At 52.7% G+C, this 22,132-nt stretch overlaps 1 protein-coding gene across 4 annotated transcripts in view; it reads left to right on the top strand.

Annotated features, from left to right (window-relative positions):
* The window catches only part of ZBTB16 (zinc finger and BTB domain containing 16), a 188,002-nt gene extending 167,177 nt beyond the window's left edge, over positions 1 to 20,825 (top strand). For all 4 annotated transcript variants that reach the window (XM_038536116.1, XM_038536114.1, XM_038536115.1 and 1 more), the window contains 3 exons: positions 8,012 to 8,182; positions 13,035 to 13,202; positions 15,161 to 20,825. In XM_038536116.1, the coding sequence (XP_038392044.1) occupies positions 8,012 to 8,182; positions 13,035 to 13,202; positions 15,161 to 15,390 (569 nt within the window). In that variant the 3' untranslated portion in view covers positions 15,391 to 20,825. The remainder of the gene's footprint in view (positions 1 to 8,011; positions 8,183 to 13,034; positions 13,203 to 15,160) is intronic.
* The last annotated feature ends 1,307 nt before the right edge of the window (positions 20,826 to 22,132 follow it).

Genomic DNA, 22,132 nt, shown 5'->3' with positions numbered 1-22,132 from the left:
CTGTTGACTCCCTCTTACAAACCAAACCCAACTTTCCTCCTCCCTTTTACTTCCTTTCCTTCCTCTCCTGCCCCCTTTCCTGTCTTTCTCCCCCAATTTCTCCTCCTCTCTGGCTCATTTGTTAGAGTGATTGACAAAATTAGTAAATCCATTCAAGTTACTTTTATTGTGCAGGTCTCAATAAATCCCTTGTGTCCAGGGTCCACCTTACTGAGCTAGTGAGCTGACAAATTTGTTTACTGTAGCTGGAGGTGCCGAGTAATGAAATGCACTTGTGTCTGCAGCTCACTGCTAAACAAATACACAGTTTTCTGGAAGCCAGCAGTGCTAGCTGCTGCCTGAGGATGCAGCCACATTCCCCCAGAGACGAGGAGGGCGTGTGCGCGCACACGTGCATGGGGGTGTGTGCCTGGAGACATGGAATCACTCACCCATCCGTGGCTTCCTTTTAAAACACATTTGAATCAGCTGCTTTAGCTCCTCCCTTTTTTGGTTATTCATTGAGAACTCTCTACTCCCTGGACTAATGATATGAAAGCATAACATTCCCCCTTTCCCTTGTGGAAATGGGAGGTTATATAGATTGCCTTCCAAGATTCAAGAAAAGTCAGGAAACAGGGGTAGGAGGGCTTGGATCAGGAGGCTGGAATTGACGGGGCTGGACTGACAAGAAGACTAGATGGTAAGGTTTTTGGCTCCAGGCTTGGTTTGAGAAGATGCAACTGAACAGGTGATTTAAAGGTGTCCATGCAGTAGGCGACTCTGTGTGTGGGAGACAAGCCCCAAGTCCCCACACACAGGCTTGTGGCTAATCTGGTTCAAGGCAGGCATCCGAGATGTTTTCTCAGTCTTCTCCACCTGTCCTGGGAGGGAGGGAGGCTGACAGCAGCAAAGACTACAGCGAGGCTGGTCTCCCACTCTCAGAAGCGGTCCTTCTCAGGGGTCAGTGGGCTGACCGTCTCTTGGGCTGGGCAAACTGGTCCCTTGTTGTGCATGCAGCCGCTTTCTGAAGAAGGCTGAGAATTTAGGAGCTCAACCCAGATGATCGTGCAACTTGTGCCCACGCTAGCGAGGGAGCTCTTGGCCCTTTCTCCAGTAGATCCCTTGAAAAGAAGCCAAGCCCTAAATGATGGTGTAAGGGGAGCTGTTGTCATGGCTGGGCATTCATTTCCTCTCCGTCTGCTCCCTGTCCCTGCCTCCTCCACACCTGTAGCCTTCTACATCCTCTTGAGATGCAGACAGAGCCTTCCTGCCTGGTGTGAGTCAGCCTTGGGCTGTTTGTCTCCGTCTTTTTCTCTTGCTCAGTGGATAATGCAGTTCTTCCGTATTCTCCAACAGTGACCTGTTGACTGGAGTGGAGGGGAGCAAAGAGAAAGACAGGGAAGGAGAAAAGGTAGTAGTCCCAGCGATGGTTTTAGTGTGTGGCTCCCAGGGTTGCCTGCGGCCAGAAACGTCATGTACAGGAAATAGAAAGACCTGTCTGAAAGATTTGGGTGTTGGGGTGGAGGTGGAGGGTGGGAGATGGTTCTGGCTTAAATCAGCGTTTTCACAACCCCCTAAAGTTGATATTTTCTTCCTCTGCAGAGAAAAAACCCTGAGGGTGGCAGGGAAAGCAGCTGTTTCTTGGAGGGGTGAGGTTAGGTGGGGTTGGACCTGACAAGCCCATCCATGGTCCATGTGCACGCACACAGACACGCAGGCATGCACACAGTCCAGCACATGCGCCAGTCATAGCTAGCTTACCAAAAAAAGCCAGAGTATATTTAGATCCCTCTGCTCTTTTGATTAAGAAACTGCTTATGCTGGAGATAATAAGAGCCTTGTTCCAAGAAGGTGTAGCACCTGAACATCTTTTCCAGCTGTGTACCCCTCTGATCCTGTTCCTTCCTTTCTATTAAAGAGCTAATTGGTATGGAAATGGCACAGGTGTAAACATGAGGGTTTTGTGTCTCATAATTTCAGTCCCGGTCATCACCTGGGTGAAATAAATATCCTGGGTCTATGTCACCCCACCTGCCTCCTGTTCTACCTTGGCCTTGGCTTTCTCCTATTCTTTGGCTATAATTAAACTTGTTTTAAATTGAGAGTCTGTGAGTCGTACATGCCCTACAGCCAAAACTGGCCTCACTGCCCTTGGGGGTGGTGGGTGGATGAGGTGTGGGTCACCACCTTCAGAGACTAGTGAGGCTAGTGGCAGCCCAGATATCTGCATGGGCCCTGCCCATGTTGCCTAGAACCGAGATTTTCATTCCAGAGGTTATTTCTCTCCATAACCTCTTGTATTACCTCCAGTGACAAGCTGTTTGAGGCAGACACCCTTGGAGTGCAGCTCGAGACTGAGCCCCATTCATTGTTCAGAAGAGGATGCTGTTCTTTGACCTGATAAATTATTTCCTTGGACCGAGGCTTATTTTTTTTTAAAGAGATTTTGTTTATTTATTTGAGAGAGAGAGGGCACAAGTACAATGGAGAGGCAGAGGGGGAGTGAGAAGCAGGCTTCCTGCTGAGCAGGGAGCCCGACATGGAGCTGAATCCCAGGACTCCAGGATCACGACCTGGGCCAAAGGCAGACCCCCAACAGATTGAGCCACCCAGGCACCCCAAGACCAGTGCTCATTTATGTGTCCGGTTTTACACTAAGATTTCCAGATGGATTGAAAACAATACATTTGTAGCATTTACATACAGTACTGAGAAGGTGATGGTGGAAAGGGCAGGTGAGTTACGAATGCCATTTTCTAGAGGGAGAAATGAAGCCCAGGGCGGCAGCTACTTGGCCCAGGGTCACAAAGCCAAGCAGGCTGGGCCCCTGGGCCAGCACTGAGGTCTTCTGCGTGTTTCACTGCACGATGTGGTAAAATTGGTCCATCTGTGGTCTCGATCTTTGCTTCTGAGCAACAAGAGCTCAGACACTGGGTGAGAACTGGGGAGTCCTGTCTAACCTACCAGACAGACACGAGAGGCCCCAACATGATCAGATGCCTGTGGGTCACCTGGTGTTACTAATTTCCAAAGAGAGTCTTGCTAGAAGTACTCAGTAATGGCTTCATTTGGTCTGAGCTTTTTCTAGCTCTCTGTCCTGGGACTGCCCCCACCCCTGACCCCTCCTCTGCTCTATGTGACTGTCCCACAGCTCCTTACTTATTCTTGTATGCACCATGCAGTTACTGAGTGCCTACTATATGCCAAGCCCAGTGCTCTGTGTTGGGCAATATGAAGATTAAGAGAATAGTTCCTGCTTTGGAGGGCTTACAATCTAGTAGGCAGAGCTGAATGTCAAAAATAAATGCATCAAAGGGTTTTATGTGCTGTAGTCGTGATGGCTTAGAGGAAGAAGATGTTCTTGGCACGGAGTCCTAAATGGTGTAACTCATCAAAGATGCTTCTCTAGAGTCAGCTTCCTGGAAGAAGCAGCCCAGAGTCGATAAAACAACTTCAGTTCGTACATTGTGCAGGGCTGCCGTGATGCCCATCCGGGTCGTTTGCAGGAGGATGCCCAGCTAAGGGGGGAATGGAGGCTGGAGTCCAGCTCTCTTTGCTCGCCAGAGCTGTGCACCCAGGCGACTATCTTCGTCTGCCCAGAGGAAGAGGCATGATTTTCTAATTCAGACAAAGGCGTCGTCTGGGCTGGCAATGGCTCTGCTACCACTTTATAGTTATAAAGCTTTTGTGCATGGGTAGCTCATTTGATGCTCTCAGCAATGACACTGTGGCAAAGGATGAGCAAACTGTGGCCCAGAGAAGTTCGATGACTTGCTCAGAATCACAAGGCAAGTAAGTGGCAGAGCCAAGACCCCTGTGCTGCTCTTGTCTCCTGTGTGTCATGCTGATCAGATGATTTCTGAAGGTTTTCTACAACCAGTGGAGGCTCCTCCTGTCTTCCCGGTGATATCAGGCATGAGGTCTCTTTATAGCAGAGGAAGGAGCACCAGGTATCCCTGCGGCTCAGGCATTGCAAGGAGCAGAGTGTTTTAACACTGCCCGGCCCTCTTGCCCGGCTGCACATTTCATGGCAGCTAATGAATTGCTAATACAATTTTCTAGATAATTTTATTTCCATAGTCCCACATTTTAATGTGTTTCCAAAAGCTAGCATTTATTTGCTTAATCTCCCAGTGTAATAGAATCTGCCCTGACTCATCATACATGCGAACAATCAGCTAGGCAGAAACTACAGCAAATTATTTAATAACTCAAATCTAGTCTCTAGATTTTTAGCTTGCATGCACCAGTAGCTTTTCTTGTGTCTCCTCCACTTCTGCCCCCACCTTTTCCTTTTTTCTTTTTAAATATTTTTCCATCTTCTCAGCTGTTGGTCTCCAAACAGAAGAAAGGGGAGAGTGACTGTGGGGCCTCAGAGACCTCTTCTCTTCATCTCTGCACCTCGGCCAGTATATCAGTGGTCAAGGAGAGCCCCTGAGCCTTGGGGGACGTCCCAGGAAGGGGAGAGGGACCATTGCACGGACATTGTAGCATTTCCTTCCAAAGTGGTGATTATATAACTCGAAACCAGACACCAGGGTGCAGAGATGGCAGTCCAGGACTTTGGGTACACCATGCTTCCCAACTTGAGCCCCTGTGCCAGGTCCTGTCATGCCATCTTCCCCAAACTTCATTTCTCCATTCCTCCTCCTGAGAGTCCCTCCCCTGGTCTGGTCCCCATCCTCCTCTGGTGGCATCACAGCAACCATCAGCTCTCTCCCTGCTTCCAGCTTTGCCACTGCAGTTGGCCCTCACGCTGCCCCAGGGGCATTGCCCTTGCATACGGGTTGGTTCATGCTGGCACCACCCCCCATGCCTGTCCATTCCAGGCACCATGTAGCCTGTAGAATGAAGTATAATCTGTCCCACTCGGTGGGTGATACGGCCGTGGTGATCTGCCCCCCACTGACCTTCCCTGCGTATCCCCATCATCTGGGGCTGTCCTGTGTCCCTGCCCACTCTAAAATTTGCTCTCAGCATTTCCTTCATGTCGCTCCTGTACCCCTCCTTCTGCTCTTTGGCTTCTCCATATTCTTCATTTCTCAAAGCCGAAGTTCTTATGGAGCCAGCTTGTCTGGGACCCTGTTTCTCTGGTTGATCTCTATATCCCTTGTTACCTAGCAGTGCCTATGTTTGGTAAATGTTTGTTGGGTGTGCTAGATGGACACGAAATGGGTTCAAGCCATCCTGAGAAGTATGGATGGCCTGGCTGGGCACCTTTGAGGAGCCTTGGAAAGACCTGGGGGCTGAGTGGTGTGAGGTTCTCAGTAGGCCCTGCTGGGGAGGGAAGGGACCAGCCCCCAGAGCTCCTCTGGGCCCGGCTTTGTAGCCTTGGAATGTCCTGCTGGGAACGGCACGTTCCCTCTGACCCAGGTACCTTGCACCCTGGGGATCTCGGGATGTCTAAGGAGGAGTCTGGGCTGCCGAAGGGCACAGCTTGGCCCCAAGGCCTGCTCCCGCATACCAATTTAAGGCAGCTCTTTGACATGTGGCTTGATTGGGGCTGGTGCTGGGGTCCTCAGGATGAAAGAGCTGGGGCAGCCATGTCACAGAACATGCTGCAGATGGGCTGCACACTTGGGGGTGTCACTGGGCACCCACTGTCAGCTATTGAGCTGGTTCCACCGGGCAGACCACTCCCCTCCGCCAAGTGGAGCCAAGCATCCCATTACCTCACAGGGTTCTTGCTGGCTGGGGGAGGTGGGAAGGCTTCAGAGAGCTGTACCTTGTGACCCCTGCTGCCAGTCCACTTGAATGGCCCAGGTTTTTCCTTTTTTTTTTTTAAGATTTTATTTATTTATTCATGAGAGACACAGAGACAGAGAGGCAGAGACACAGGCAGAGGAAGAAGCAGGCTCCCTGTGGGGAACCCGACGTGGAACTTGATCCCAGGACCCCGGGATCACAACCTAAGCCAAAGGCAGATGCTCAACCCCTCAGCCACCCAGACGTGCCATGGCCCAGGTTTTCTAATTGTTCCTGGAGCGGGCCCTGGGTACACTGGGGTTGCAGCAGCGGGCTGTCATTACAGTGCCCCTTCTGGGAGAAGCCCAGACGGACAGGTGGCACACCTGGAAACAGACATGCGCCCAGCTTTGTGGCTCTTGAAATCAGATGAGGCATTTCCAAATCCCAGCTCTGCCTCTTCTGACCATGTGGCATTAGGCAAGTTGTCCAGTCACTCTGTTCTCCCATTTGTAAAAAGGGGGATGAGAATGCCTGGCTTGTGGGGTTGGATGCAGGTATTCGTGGACGTGGATAAAGCACCTGCACATCATCTGTATTAGTTCCTTTCCCTCTGCTTGGCGAGGCAGGAGCAAAACCGTGCTCTTGCTTTGTGTCCAGCCTTCCCTGGACCTGGCTGCAGGCAGCGGCTGCCCGGCCTTCTGAGTAGCCTGCATGGGTGGCCCTGAGGGCTGGAGGAATGGGGGGACCAAAGGGTCTGGCCTTCCCACTGGTTCATCCTCAACCCAGCCATGAATAGGACTGAGTCGGCGAGAACAGGCCACCCCTCTGCCGTCTCCATGGATGGACCAGAGACGCAGCAGGGTCTTCATGGATTCCTCGTCTCCACCCTGCTTCCTCCCCGGGCACCATGATTCCATGCCAAGCAGCCAGAGCTCTGCCCTTCTTCCCCTCTGGGCTGTGTTGACGGACGCTGGGCCTGTCTGCCCTTCCCCACTTGTGTCCTTTACACAGGACAAGGTGGTGCAGGGCTGAGCACCGAGATGCTGCCCAGATGCCAGCGGGAGGGGAGCAGCTGTGCTCCCGGGGCAGCTGACATGCGTAGGGAAACAGGATCCAAAATGGTGGGCAACGAGCCACCAGTTGGATTTAGATGATGGGTCTAGATGCTTCCTCACGTGCTGTTGTACCCAGAGTGGCAATGGCTCTGGAGCAGGATCAGAAAGGGGGTCGATAACAAAGAAAGCAGCTTGTGTTTGTAGGGCACCACACGGTACCTACCTGTGCTTCTCATCCCTGCAGAGAATGGCCAGACAGCATGAAATGAGAACCTCATGCCACCCATGAGCTTGAAATCCTTAGACAGTTGCCCATTGGTCTTGGGATGCAGCCTAAATGCCTTCACGTGGTTTTCAAGACCCGCATATGACCTGGGCCTGCCTCTATCTTTGGCCTTCCCCGCACCGTCTCCCTAGCTGTGCTGTTCTGTCTGGTGCCCTGATAACCGCGTTTTTTTTCCTGGCCAGGGTGGTCATGGACACTCTCCCCCACTGGCCCCATGTGCTGGTTGACATCTATGATGACAGCAGAGACTTTGTATAGTTTTCCATAGTTAGATCCCCTGTGCCCAAGAGGGGGTCCTCCTTATAGAAGGCACTAGAATAACCTGTGTTGAATGAAGAGACTCTTAGGATGTGTGCTTCAGTTGAAGGGAAAGCTGGTTAAAAGAACAGGATCTGTAGGGAGCCTCTGGGGAGGATTCAGACCCAGGCAGCCTGGGTTTGCACTGTAGCTTTGCAGCTTCTGAACTCAGTGGCACTTTGGACAAGTTGCTCAGTCTGTGCATTTGGCTTATCTGAAAGGCAAGGTGGTAGAGCTTGACTTCTGGAGATGGGACTTGAGAGTAGTTCCATTTGAGCATTGGCTCACACATGCTGTCTTCAATATTGGGATCCCCCACAGAGGCCACCCGACCTCCACCTCCTGCCCCAGATTCCGAAAAGCCCCTCTGATACACGCCATCTCAGAACCCTGCCTTTGACACAGCACCCCGCACGACGGCTGACTCATTGTTTGTTGTTGTGACATATTTGATTGTCTCTCTTTCTCCCAGTAGACTTTAGGTCCCACGAGGGTGAGAGGTAAGTTGATTTTGTCCACCATCGGAGCCACACGCTAGGTGCTCCATCAATGCTGCCTGGTCTGGTCTGCCTCTGGGTTCGCCCCTGAGCTCGGGGGGAGTAGAGGCAGCAGCCCCAACACTGGCTCCTGCTCTAGCCTGTATGAGTAGAGCAGAGCCTTGTGCTCCACCCTCCTGAGGCTCTCCTGCCCCTGTCTCCTGCAGGCACGGACATGGCCGTCTTCTGTCTGCTGTGTGGGAAGCGTTTCCAGGCGCAGAGCGCGCTCCAGCAGCACATGGAGGTCCACGCGGGCGTGCGCAGCTACATCTGCAGCGAGTGCAACCGGACTTTCCCCAGCCACACCGCCCTCAAACGCCACCTGCGCTCACACACAGGTAGGCCCATCCGGGTGGTGGCTGGATCAGAGTCTCTGGAAATCCACGTCTGGATGGACCTCCTAGGACATCCAGTGGAGGGGTCAGGCTGAGTTAGCCCTCAGCCCTTCTTTGCTCAAGGTGGGCATGCTATGGGGGTTCCGTAGCACAGGTAAATGTTAATTCTTGTCCCTGTCCCACATCGGGGACCTGAGGGTCTCAATCTCTGTGCTCAGCTGAAATGGTACTCCTTAGAAATGCAGGCTCTTGGGTGCCACCCACCCTCAGAATCTTTGACTTTGTGGATATGGAGTAGGATCCAAGACTCAATATGATGAATAAATATTCCCCAAAGATTCTGCTGCAGGTGGACCCACAATGCATTTTGAGGAAAGCCTGCCTGCTTGGTCTCTACCACAGCCCTCACCACTCTCCCTGGCCTCCACCCCATGGCCACATGCTCCTGAATCAGCTTTGGGCTCTTAAGGGAATGTTACAGAAATGGTCCTGCTTGCTCCAAAATAACAGAAGAAAAAAAAAACCCACAAAATAACAAGCATATTTTCTATACTTGGCCATTAATCTTTAGGGGAGACAGTGAGGGCTTATAAACAATGAAATGATGGGGGAGGGAAAGTAGTTGTGAGTTGAGGGGCCTGGGCCATGTGCCCAGGTGCTGGTTAGTCCTTGCCACAACCCTCTACATTGCCCATGAGGGCCAAGAGGCAGATTGCTTTCTCATAGCAGCCTCTAGTCCCCTAGCCAAGGTAATGGGTGACTTAAAGTCATTCCTTTCTCTATGACAAAATTGAGTCTTCAGTGGATAAAAGAGCATCCCTTTCAGAGTCTGCATGTGTCTCCACTCCTGTGTGCTCGATCCCGGGTTTGGAGTGACCATGGAGGCTGGGAAAGGGAGGTGGGAGGGACAGGGAGACAGACAGGCAGACTCCATATCGGAGTATATGACAGAGTGTATGCTCATGTCTCTTGGAGACGTTATAAAAAGCTGAGTGCCTCAAGACAGGAATGGTAGGACCCTCTCCCTCCTCATTCCTGGGTCTTGTCGCAGCTCTGGGATTAAGGATGTAGGCCAGGCCTTTCTCGGGTGGCAGGCTCTGCCGACTTGAGGGAGGGGCTTTGCTCACCATGGACTGAGCAGGCCTGTCCTGCCAGCAGCATGTGTCCTCATCAAAGAGCTTGCCTGGACTCTCACTTTTTGATGCCATTCACCTGGGGGGAGCATATTGCCTTAAGCATCACCTGATTGGCTTGGAACCATTTGGGTTTGCTGGCACAGGAGGAGGTGAGGTCGCAGAGGGGAGGGCCCGACAAGAAAGGCTAAGGAGAAAGGGGTGTTAAGGAGGACTTTGTCTATGGATCCCTTGCAGATAACACACACTATCCTGTCCACACTTCCCCCCACCGGGTCCCCAAGTTCAGCCTTAACAAAACAGCCAATCACCTTTCAGCCACTTTTGAGCATGCTGCTAGGTCAAATCAGTTGGGTTCATAGGACTTGAGTCATCCCATCTGCTACGTCCACCCGGGATATGCCCTGCTCTGCCCACGCTACCTTCTAGGAGTGCAGGCATCAAAATATCACCTGCTCCTGTGTCGTCATGGTGCAGGTCTGTGGGGAGGGGCTCTTCCCAGACATAGTTTGAGAGAAGTACCTGTTTAATCTAGGAAACATGGACATGTGTGCTGCCTATGCGTGTGCGCACATGCACACACACAAACATGCATCGATTTTCACACCAGTGAGGCCCAGTGCACATAAGCCCTGTACAGGCCAAGCACACCCCCTACACAATGCCTCATTAATATTCCATTGCTCTTGGCCCACTTGCTGCCGGGGCCGGGTGTTTAGCATCGGCAGCTGTGTTTGGTAGGTTAGTCCAGCCGTGCTCTTGGCATTGATGGATCCCTGACTCACACAGCTCATCATATAATAAACTCTCAGCTGTGCTAAGGGGAGGGGCCGCTGGGGAGGGGCCTGGCCAGTGCCAGGGAAACCCCCAGGTGAGGACAGGCCGCTGGGGTCACAGATGCACTGGGCAGGCCAGAGGGGCTCTAATTAGTCTCGTTTGTCCTGCACTTAATGTCAAGCTCATTAAAGAGGCTACAGAGTTAATCAACATACCACAAATTGGATTTTGAGTTCTGCAGCCAGTTTTGTGTACATTATGGCAACACTGACACCATTAACTCTCGGGGTGAGGATTTTAGGCTAGGTGCTCACCATGCTTCAAAGTGTGTGCACGCGTGTGTGTTCATGTGTGTGCGTGTGCTTGTGTGTGCGCATCTTTTTTTTTTTTCCCTTCAAAGTTCTTTTCACTCCTTTCCCTGGGCTGACTCTGGAGATTTCCTATTTAAACTCATTTAACATGTGATCCACTTCATAATTAAATTCATAAAAATCTGATCAAACAAACCTCTCTGCTTTAACCCTTTGTTTTTTAAACTCTTAGGGCCCCCCTCTGGAGGGGAAGGCACAGACGGCGGCTCCCTCCCTCCCCGGCCCGCCTCCCCCCCCCCCCCCCCCCCCCCCTCAGTCGGGTGGCTGCCGATGTACGTTTTAATTACCGGCTCTCGTTGGAAGTCTCACGTGGCCCTTGCTTTATTTATTTATTTATATCTTAATGAGGATACTGAATCCTTGATTAAAGTCGTTATCGTTGCCAATTCGGCAAGGAGGGGGAGTCGGATGTCAACGAGGCGCGGGGGGGCGGGGGTGGCGGGGAAGCTGTGTGCAGACGTCTGCACAGAGAGAGTAGCACGCAGTACAGGCCTGCGCAGACTGGCCCTTACTCAGACAGACACACAGCTAGTGAGGACCAGGGTCTGCATAGACCTCTACTCCCCCTGGGTTTGGTGGGGCTGGAGGCTGGGGACCAGGTGGTCTGTATGGCCCTGGCAGGTGCCGGGAAGCCCAGGATTTGGTCTGTCTCCAGACCTGCCCATGCCTCTGAGCCAGCCAGGGCTGTACCCCGTAGCTTGGCGAGAACCCATGTGGAGATGTGGTTCTGCTCTTTCAGCTTCTCCTGTCTGACTCCGCCTGGGAGTGCTCCCAACCACCGCTCTGTGTCTTCAGAGCTTCTTGCAGAGAGAGCGAGCCCGCAGTGAGCAGACCCCAGCATCCACTCCCCACAGAGCCTTAAAAACCCTTCAGCACCATCAGGAGAGATGAGAATTTATGTGGGGACGGGGGCCTGCGTTTGAGAGGGGGGAGGTTTGGTTAGCGGCCTGAGGAGGAGAGAGACAAGAGAGTAAAATATCATTTTAAAGAGGAAGTGAAGGCATAGGCACGCGAGTCTATAACGAGAAGGACAATTTATGCCCAGGCACGAGTGCAGTTTGACATGGGGATAATGAAAAAACGTAGGTCATTGTGGATGACTTAAGCCTTCAGCAGCCGAAGAAAATGTATGAAATGCAGAGGACATTACACGGTTGGCAGCCCCGCACATCTGCAGAGGGACAAGTGAAATACAGTGGGCCATTCTTTACCATAAACTGTGGTTGTTGGAGATGCAGCCCAGAGAAATTGTAATTACAGTGACAAGACGAATCAGCGATATTTAAATATTCATGAACAAAGTCTGGGGTGATCCATCTATCTTTATTGTCTGTGCCTTCACTCCTGTAATAAATAAGTCGCCGAAGGCCTCACCTTTCAGCCCCCAAAGCCTCCACTTTGGGTACAAAGCAAAAGATGGTGGATCCCAGCACCCCACCCTCTCACCCTCCAGGGGGCTAATGGGTGCCACACACAGAAGGGAGGCCGACGGCACCGCTTCCAGGCCTGAGCATCTGCCCTGGGTCGTCCGTGTGCTACGTACCCAGGCAACAAGGATCGACAAGTCTCCCTTCTGACCCTCAAGGTGCTTCCATCCTCAGGGTACAGTGTGCGTGGCAGGAGAGACAGGGCTGTGTGCAACTTAGCCATCTGATAAGTTATCAAGCGTTCAGACTCCAAAACCAGATCTGTATCCTGACTCAGCAGCTTATGAGCTATTTGACCTTAGAGATCAGCTAAGCATCTCATTCTTCTCGTCTATATGGTGAGAATTGTGTGTTTCTTGTCAGGTGGTTGCAGCGATTACATGATAAGATGTGTGTAAGGCTCCCAGCATGGTGGTGAGCCTTCAGCAGGTTAGACCATTCCAATTAAAAATTCCCGTAAAAATGATCCTGCTGCTAAAATAACGCAATGCTAGGTATTTCTTCTCTCTTAGGATAGAAGAAAGCGACTCAGTTTATCTTGGTGGGAGAGGTTGAAGGGAAACTTCCAAACCACGGTAATGTGTGAACTGGGTCTTGAAGGATGAGTAGGAGTTCATTGAAGCAAGGAAAGAGGAAATCAAGCAGAGGGGATAGTTGTTGTAACTGTGGAGCGAGGAGGTAGCACAAGGCATTTGGGGGACAGTGTGTTCTAGTTCCCCAAATTGGAGGGTTTTTTTTTTTGAGGGCAGGAGAGGCAGTTAGGCTACCTATGGGAAAGGAAGAGGGTGGCAGGAGAAGTTGGGGGGCAAGGTGTCAAAGCCCACGGGTCTGCCCTCCCCTTGTGGGGGTCTGCTTTCTGGGGTCAACTGTTCATCCCTGAAACAAATGGGCTTTCTCTTCCTGGGATTGGCCCTTGACCCACAGATGAACTCTAGGGCCCTGTAAAGTATGGACATGTGTGTGCATACAAGCTCCCTGGTTCACACTGGGGCCCAGAGGAGGCCACGGGTCCTTATATGTTTTTGAAGAATGGTGGTGAAGATAGGCAGTCTCATCTTCTCGGTGCATTAAATGTGCCCTGCCGCCTCTTGAAGAGGGGATGGGGGTAGGGGAGACGAGGCTCTGATCCAGCCTTTTGTCCCCACAGGCGACCACCCGTATGAGTGTGAGTTCTGTGGCAGCTGCTTCCGGGATGAGAGCACACTCAAGAGTCATAAACGCATACACACGGGCGAGAAACCCTACGAGTGCAATGGTTGTGGCAAGAAGTTCAGCCTCAAGCACCAGCTGGAGACACACTATAGGGTGCACACAGGTACGGAGGACTGGTGAGGGCACCCCAGCTTGCGCGGGGACCTGGGTATAAGTGGCAGGGGGCAGGTGGTTCTCCAGAGCAGCCTGGGTGGGCATGGTCCCAGGCTGAGACGGAGAGTGGAGCGTGTTCTGGGAAAGGTTAGCACGGCTCAGGCGCCACTGCCCCCTGCAAGGCCGAGGCACACGTTGCTAGTGGATCACAGCACACTTTCCAGGAGCCCAGACCCACCTTCCAGGCAGCCGTACCAATAGTGCATAGATGACTTCGATCTGTGAGCCCTGAATTGGGGTCAGGTTGGCCTGAAGACTAAAAGCAAACGCTGGGCAGGGCTTCTTGTTCCTGGGGGCTAGGGGAGCACTGAGTTAGGTTAGGATGAGGGCTGTGATGCTGGGAGTCAGATCGCAGACAGATATATTCACAGACCCCTCTACCTGTATGATGTTTACCATTTCAGAGGGCCTTCACATTCTTTTTTATGTAAAAGAAATAGGATGGGGGTGTGGGGTCTGAGGACAGAGCAAGGGGAAGTGGCCGTGGTGGCCAGAATTGCCAAACTGGGGGGTGGCGGATGCTGGAGCTGGCCTGCACCAGCTCATGGAAGTCCACCTGCACGTCTCTCCCTGACTCCCAAGTACAGCCACATCACCTCAGACACAGGCAAATGCTACAAAATTGAGCCTTTTTGGAGAGCTAGTTGTTAAACATTTACCAGCAGCACCCTGCTGGTTGCGGCTTTGGGGTGGGGGGGGAGGTGGATATTCAGAAGGACTTCCTATGAGGTAGTGGGAGGTAGTGGAAGGTAGTGGAATCTAGCAAAGTAGGAAGCCTCCTCTGATCATGTGAAACAGCTGTCCTGACCTGGGGACAGAGGATGGGGGGAGAGGTGACCTCAGACAGGTCCTGCTGGCCGAGGGGCGAGGATGCGTCCACAAGCCGCGGGGAGAACAGGGAAGCAGTAAGGAGAGGGAGAGGATGCTGCGTTATGGAGCTCTGCTTTCTTGCCCCCGGCCTGGGCCAGAGGAGAGCCTCAGGTGCTTGTTGCTGACAGCCAGAGTCACTCCGAGCATTTCCCAGAGCCCCAGGGCTTCCTTAGCCCCCTGCTGGGGATGTGACCTGGTGAGCGGATCATTAAATGCATCGGTGGTGACTATTGTAAATAGCGGGTCGATAGTTAGATCACTTTGGCTGTTCATTACTTCATTATTTGCTGGGGCCTCTGCACAGAGGAGTATCGATAGCGAGATGGCTGGCCAGTTAATTACTGTATCGAAACAAGGTTCCCTCACACCCTCTGCTCAGCTCCAGGGGACTCTAACTGGCAGGAGGTAGGGTGGGTAGCAGCTAGGGTGTGGCCAGGCATTCCCAGGCTATGTGTCCCTTCCCCATCCTGGCCCCCCTGGGAAGGCTCAGGGTCCAGGGGTGGCTCTGGGAACCTTAGGGGAATAGGCATCCCGGATGGAGCATGTTTGGAGGATGGGGTTCCCTCACGTTCACCCCCATCCTCCCCACCAGCTATAGCCTGAAAGGACTCTACGCCTTGTTCCCCTGAAAGGAGCTGTGCTGAAGAGCCGTCCCTAAGGGCTTTCGGGACCCCACTGCCCCATTTCTAGATTCCATATCCTTTCTTTGGAAGGGAATATTCTGGGCCTTTGGGTTCAGAAGAATAAGGCAGGGCTAAGGGGATGCTGAGCAATACTGGAGCCGCTGAGATCAGCAACAGGGAAGTGCCACGGAACATGCAGCTCCAGGTGCGCTGGCCACACTGCAGGCGCCCAGCAGCTCAGTGGCTACCATATTGGATGGCGCATTCTTCATCATGGAGAGTTCTAGAACGTGCTAAACTGGAGGGAGTCTCTGGCAAGCCTGAGGGTGGAGCGAGGGCCCAGAGCGTCCCTGTCCCGGGGAGGCCCTCACGCCCTCTCCCTCTGTCCTGGCTCTCTCCCCCCTGCCTCCCACAGGCGAGAAGCCCTTCGAGTGCAAGCTGTGCCACCAGCGCTCCCGGGACTACTCGGCCATGATCAAGCACCTGAGAACGCACAACGGCGCCTCGCCCTACCAGTGCACCATCTGCACGGAGTACTGCCCCAGCCTCTCCTCCATGCAGAAGCACATGAAAGGCCACAAGCCCGAGGAGATCCCCCCCGACTGGAGGATAGAGAAGACTTACCTCTACCTGTGCTACGTGTGAGGCGGGGCCACGGCGGGGGACGGGCAGCCCGGAGAGAAGAGTTACAGCAGGGTGAATTTGACGACGAAGGACTATGTGGAAAAAAAGAGAAATAGAAAAAAAAAAAAAAAGAAAAAAGAAAAAAGAAAAAAAAGAGACAAGAAAAAAGGAAACCCGATAGCTGTCTGGCCTTGGAGACTCTCTGGGGCTCCAGGTGACCTGGAGACCCGGCCACTGCCCCTCCCCGGGGTGCGAGGGGCCCCGTGTCCCTCCTTCTGGATGGAGGCTGGCCTCATTTTCTTGGGTGGGGTGGAGGTGGTTCGTTCAGCTCAGATGATGGTATATTTTTCTCTTCCCTCCACCCAGACCCCCCCTTTTGCATCCAGAAGTGGAGGCTAGGAAGGGGGTGAGCCAAACAATCTGCCGGTCACCCTGTGGCTGAGTCCTCCAAAGATGGGGGCCGGGGGCAGGGAGGGGGTCTGCAGGTGGTGGGGCTGGGCCAGGTCATAGTTGATGGTCACACGGCAGCTCTGGTTTGAGGGGGGCATATGGGGGTGGGGGACTTTCCTTCTCTTCCTTTGACTCAGTTTATCTGTTGTTCCCCCTGCACCACCACCACCCCCGCCCCACCGCCACCCTGCCACGTGGGGGTGTCCCCTCAAGGTCTTCAGCAGCCTCGTGGCTGTCGCCCCACCCCCAGCTCCTTGTCTCCCCGTGACTCCTGTCCTCCAAGGGCAAGGGCACCTTGCCCCTCGTGGATGGGGGTCGGGGGGATGGGGAAGCAGCTTCCTCCTTGCCCAGCTCCCTAGTGGGGAGGGGGGCTGCATTTGGCTCCAGAGCCCCCACCCCACCCTCGGCTTTCTGAGAACATGAAATAAATGGAATTCCCCACCCTAGTCAAGCCCGGTCATGAGCAAGGTTCCTGCTGATTTGCTTTTGCTTCCAACACAGGAAACATCACTAACCATATACTGTCCCACCAAACACACCAACACCCATCCCTGCAGCCCCTATTTCAGTCCCTAGGAGAAGGCTCGCCGTCCGAGGGAGGGATGTATACATGTCCTTCTCCACTGTGCCCTCCGCCCAAGGAAGGGGACACCCCAGCCACCAGGGGCTGGGGTAGCTGGCCGGAGGCGGGGGGAGTTGTACTGGGGACCCCCGCCCTGGTGCAGAGAGCAGCACAGAATTCCTGGCTCTCAGGGCGCCCCCCAACCAGTCTATAGGGAGGAGGAAAGAGAGGAGGAGGAGTTGAAAGCGCTTTGGCCTTTGTGTTATGTTTTGCATCTTTTCCGTGTCCCCTGTTCCCCTGTTAGCACATTGTACTTGAATTACCTCAGTTTTTTGTGACCTCATGAGCTTTTTAACCCCTGTATCTCTTTTTTGGTTGGGGGTTGGAGGAATAGGGAGGACGTTCTTTTGTGTTTCTTGTGTAAATTAATAGTTGGTTTAATAGACTTCAGCTGGCCTCGCCCTCCCTGTCCTAGCCGGAAGATGCTGCACAGAAAGGAGTACTCAGGATCTGAATGCGGGAGCCAAGGGGGGGGCGTGGGGGGCAGCAGAAGGTGGGCAGAGGGGAGGGTGTGTCGGGGGCACGCTGGCTGGAGTCTCCGTTGGCTCTGCCCGGGGCAACCCCCCCACGCCCTCTGCGCCCAGTAAGGCTTCAGCCTGAAACACTCTGGAGAAGATTCCACCTTTCTCACAATTTGCTGGGTCATTTGGGTCTGGGGGGCCCCCGTATTATTCAGATCCTGGCAACTGCGTGGCCCCACCTCTGAGTGTGCGATCATTGCCAAAATCGGTCTCTTTTCAGGGCTGGCGTGGGGATGAGCCAGCCTTTGTTCTGTTGCGTGAGGGTGGGGGTGTTGTTTTTCTAAAAGCTACCTCTTATGTTCCTCCAATTTTTCTTTTGTCCCCTTCACGCCTCCCATTCTGCTGCTCTGCTTCCCCCCCCCTTCCCAGCCTCCCCACCCTGAATTTTGGAAAGCACATTTGCAATATTTGTGTTCACTTTGGGATGGGCCCTCTGTTTCATCTCACGGCTTTATTTGTAAGAGTTGTGTGCGTGTGTGTTCGCGCATGTGTGTGTGTGTGTGTGTGTGTGTTTTCTTTCCTTTCTCTCTCTCTCAGAGAAAGTTGTGGCTGCGTTTTTGTCTTAGGTTTTTTAAAAGTGGTTTCGGGAAGCGGTTTTGGGGAGAAGGCTTGTGAGGGCTCTAGGGACGCCGGAGGGATAGGTGCTGCTGTGACCACCCCCCTGTCCCTCGGTCCCAGCCCTCCTGTCCTTCCCCCGCAATCTCGCCCACCAAATCTGAAGGCCTTAAACATTGTGTGTTGGGGGGTGGGATATGAATTTGGGAGACAGTGTCACTCGACTGTGGATGGGGGATGATAAGGTAGGGAGGATGCGATTTTGCAATTGTAATAATGACTTAGTGCTTTGGAAAGGAAAAAAAGTTAAACTTGAAATATGTGACTAGAGCAGTTGTCATGTTGATAATGTGAAAAGAGGGGAATTGGGGGGAAGGGGCAGTCTGTAAGAAATCGTTATGCACTATGCTTCCTCCCCCAGTCTGGGAAGAAGGGGTACTGCTGGCCCTTAGGGGATCTGTAAATCCCAGAAAACAATATTTTAACAGCAAGATATCATTCAACTTTGGTGGGGAAGGAAAAAAAAAAATCAAACTATTCCATAGACCTAGCTGACGCCTCTCACTCCCCGCCCCCACCCACCCTTCCCACGCAGCCTGGGTCTCCTGCCCTATTCATAAAAGCTGAGAGGGTTGAGCTAATATTTACAAATTGTAATATTTTTGTAATGTTTGTTAGTTCCTTTGTCAGTTCTACAGGACCTTGCCCTTTCTTTTTTGTAATGTGAATAGGAAAAAAAAAAAAAAAAAAAGACAAAAAAAAAAAATCCGCCGCCGCCACCACCACCACCACCACCAAAATATCCCTTTGTACGTGTGCGCGCGTGTGCTTTTTGTGTGTGATTGTGTGTTAAATCATGCAGTATTGTTGTGATTTGGTGTTGCAGCATTGGACGGTACTGAGTGAGCACCTGCCTGCCCCCACCACCCCCGAGGGACCCTAGTGGGGGAAGTGAGGACAGAGGGGGTCAGGGCAGGCTGGTGTCTGAAGGATACTGGGTGGGAGATGCCCGTGCTGGCTTCTGCTCTCCTTGCCTCCCCCACGAAGCCTGGACACCCTGCATAGAGTCCCAACATGCCTCTTTGCCAGGTTCCTACTTAACAAAGTCATCCTGACCTTGCCACGGCCTTCTCAGCCTAGCCAGGCCTAATGGCCAGGGTGAAGGTCAAAAATGATGTGGAGTCTGTAGATGTGTATGGAGTAAGGGGGCTGTGGAGACGAGGGAGGGTGGAGGGCACCGTCTCCCCAGGTGAGAGCTGAGTGTTCTTACTTCCCTCTTCGTCCTACCATCTGGCCCCTTGGCCACCCGCTGCCTTTAGCTGTGGTCCTGCTGACAACCCTACTTGCTACTGCCTTATCCAGCATAGCAAAACTTCTCCAGCCCGGGAAGTCCGAGCTGGTTAATGGTCCCTTTCCAGTGTTCAGCTCTCACAGGTGTGTCCCTTAATGCTTTTGGTGACATTTCCCTGTCGTGTGCTCTTTCCCTATTCCCTCCTTCATTCATTCAAAGCATTAAAATCCTATGTGTATATAGGATAGACAAATATATAGAGATATATATATAGCAAGAGAGAGATATAAAATAGTAAATATCATTGCTGCTTTGGGCTGCTTTGGAGGAGGCCACGGATATGGGGAAGGTAGATCTGGGGTGTAGGGGTGGGTGGGGAGGCCGGGGGGCCCCCAGTGTCTCAGTACAATCCAGGGATGCAATGCAGGCTTGTTTAATCTTTGTGCCTGAATTTCTCCATGTGTAGAAAACAAAACAAAACTGCTGCAATTTTTCACAAGTGTATGGTACCCTTCTTGGATGCTGTCGGTACCACCGGCCGCGGGGGTGTTCAGGCCCTTCAGAGAGAGGGCCATTTGGCTGACCTCCTTGCAGGGGAGCGAGCGGTGGTGGGATGGCCTTTGGACTTTGTGCACAAGAGCTGGCGGGGCAGGAGGAGATTTGGGGGTAGCTCCCTGTAGGCCCAACAAGAGTGAAAGGAGGGGGCACCAGATGTTAGAAAAACAGAAAAAGATCCGACTCTGTTCATTTTCCCAGGCCTGTGTTCTATCTTTTTCTATTCCCGTCTGGTTTCCTCTTTTCCTGGAGCTTGGTGGCGGCACTTATCTGGATATTTCAGTAGGAGGGGGAAGAAGCCAGACTGACCCAGCTCAGGGGCGCTGGTGGGTGGAGGAAGAGGCAGAGAGCCGGCCGGGAGAGGGGTGCAAGACAGACCAGGGAGGCTGGGTCGGGAAAGAAGGGTGGAGAGAGGGGGGTGCAGGTCCTGCAGGCCTGTCAGCTGGCGGCCCTGCCTCCTGGGGTCCTTGGCGTCCCACTTTGCAGACAGGGTACCAGCCTCCTGGTGTGTGTCATAGGCTTTGTTCACATAGTGTTATGCATGATCTTTGTAAGGTTAAGAAGCCGTGGTGGTGTACCATGACATCCGACCCATATATATAAAGATAAATATATATATATATGTATGTAAATTATAGCACTGAGGGCCCTGCTGCCCTGCTGGACCAAGCAAAACTAAGCCTTTCGGTTTGGGTATTATGTTTTGTTTCGTTATTTGTTTGTTTTTGTGGCTTGTCTTATGTGTGGTGACAGCACAAGTGCCAGTCCGATCGCTCTGTATTACAGAATAGTGTTTTTAATTAATTGATGTTCTAGTTCATGTCTACCTCAGCACCTCCTCTTAGCCTAATTTTAGGAGGCTGCCCAATTTTGTTTCTTCAAGTTAACCGGTTACTTTTTTGTACAAATCTCTCTCCCCACCACACCTACCCAGCTCCCCCTCCCTGCCCAGCCCCTTCCCTGTCCCCCTAAGCCCTGTCCCCCCAGCCCTGTCACCCCAAACCCCACCACCCAGCCCTGCCCCCCGCCAAACCCCACCACCCTAAACCCTGCCACCCCAGCCCTGCTTGCCAGTCCTACCTGTTTTCATCCCGATGCTGTGCCCCTGATGTTGTGCGGTCCTGGTCGCAGCTTTTCCGCATCTGCCTTCGTTCCGTGTAGATTGATGCGTTTCTTTGTAATTTCAGTGTTTCTGACAAGATTTAAAAAGGAAAAAAGAAAAAAAAAAAGAAAAAATGAATTTACTGCTGCAGGTTTTTTTCTCTCTCCATGTGTCACTAAGTGAAGTTTGTGCCTTCTATAGCAAAGAGAATATTTTTTACATCCTACTAACAGTAGATTTTTTTGTAGTGAACATTTTTTGTATTTTTATTTATAAGTCTCATAAGAAAAATAGCAATGTTCAGTTGTATACCTTGAATCTGCAGTTAGAAGAGAATAAAGTTAATTCAGTTGTCTCTGGTTTGAAGTGTCCCCTTTTTTCTAAAAAAAAAAAAAATTGCTTTGTCTTTTCTGCCTTTTCTTGGGTGGTTAACGCTAGAAGAACTGAGATTTCTGGCTGGGGATGGGGGAAGAGAACACTCTGGCGCAGTCCTGTGGCCCCTTATGCGGTATTTATGAGGCACAAGGAATTTTCCTAATACTTTTTTTAGTTCAAAAGTAGCATTAAATACATTGTGACTTGATCCTTGGAACAATGTATGAAGTCAGCACTGGTCAACACAGACGTTCCTGCAGCAGCTCATAGCAGTAGTGACTGCTGTGGGCCGTGGGAATGCGGCGGGAGCAGGACGGACAAACCGCTGCCCTCAGGGAGCCACAGAATCCACTTGCTTGGTTGCTTGTGCTAGAACTTGCTCGGGATCACGGGGTCGCGCAGCTGGTGAGTGGCAGAGTCTGAACTAGTATCCGGATCTCCTGATACGGAATCTGGGTTGCCTTTCCCAGGTCCCCGGAGCTGGGGCCCTCTACATTATAGAGACACTGTTGACTTCCTGAAACTTCTCAAAGAGAAGCTGCCACCCAATTTCAGGTCCCTGGGTCTGTGGCCGCCAAGCCCGCCAAGCCCCGCGGAGGAAGGAGATTGGGACAGAAGGGAACAGGTGGGAGGTGGGGGTGCAAACCCTAATCACCACCTGCAGACCAGAGCATGGCTCCCCCTGCGTCCCGGGCCTGCCTGCCTTCCTCTCCCGGTGATGGCAGCATTGGCCTGCTTGTCTAGAGCTGTGACACCAACTCCACCTGAGTCTGGACGCACTGGCCCAGCGCCTCCGCCTGACGCTGTCCTACCTGGAGAGAATCGGTCCCCTCACCTGGAGCTAGGGATCTTCCTGAACCACTGCATAGCCCCTGCGGGGTGAGCCCAGTGCCAAGTCTCAGGGGCCCCCTGGTCTAGCACCCTCCCCGACTGCACTCTGCGGTTCCACCCCCAGCCTGCACCCCGGGAACACCCGGCAACCCTGCCTGCCCAGGGCCTGGACTGGAAGCCCGGCTGTCCAACCCACGGAGGGTTTTCAAGGCCTGTGCGACCCAGGCTTGCCAGCCCAGAGCCACCTGGAGCCGCCCTTCCCTGGGACAGCCCGGTGACCTCCGAGGAGGAGGAGGGGCCACAGTAGGGCAGCTCCAGCCCCCTGGAGTCGGCTCCCCTGACTACTTTCTTCCCTCCCCTTCCCTCTGCTCTGCCCTTTCCTTTCACCGCCCCCATCTCTCTTTATTCCTCTAACCCTGTCTTCTCTCGTTATTTTTTTTTTTTGAGGCTCCTCCTGGCCT

This window comes from Canis lupus, chromosome 5 (genome assembly GCF_011100685.1).
Source record: "Canis lupus familiaris isolate Mischka breed German Shepherd chromosome 5, alternate assembly UU_Cfam_GSD_1.0, whole genome shotgun sequence".
NCBI lineage: Eukaryota > Metazoa > Chordata > Mammalia > Carnivora > Canidae > Canis > Canis lupus.
This window is presented reverse-complemented; position numbering and strand designations above follow the sequence as displayed.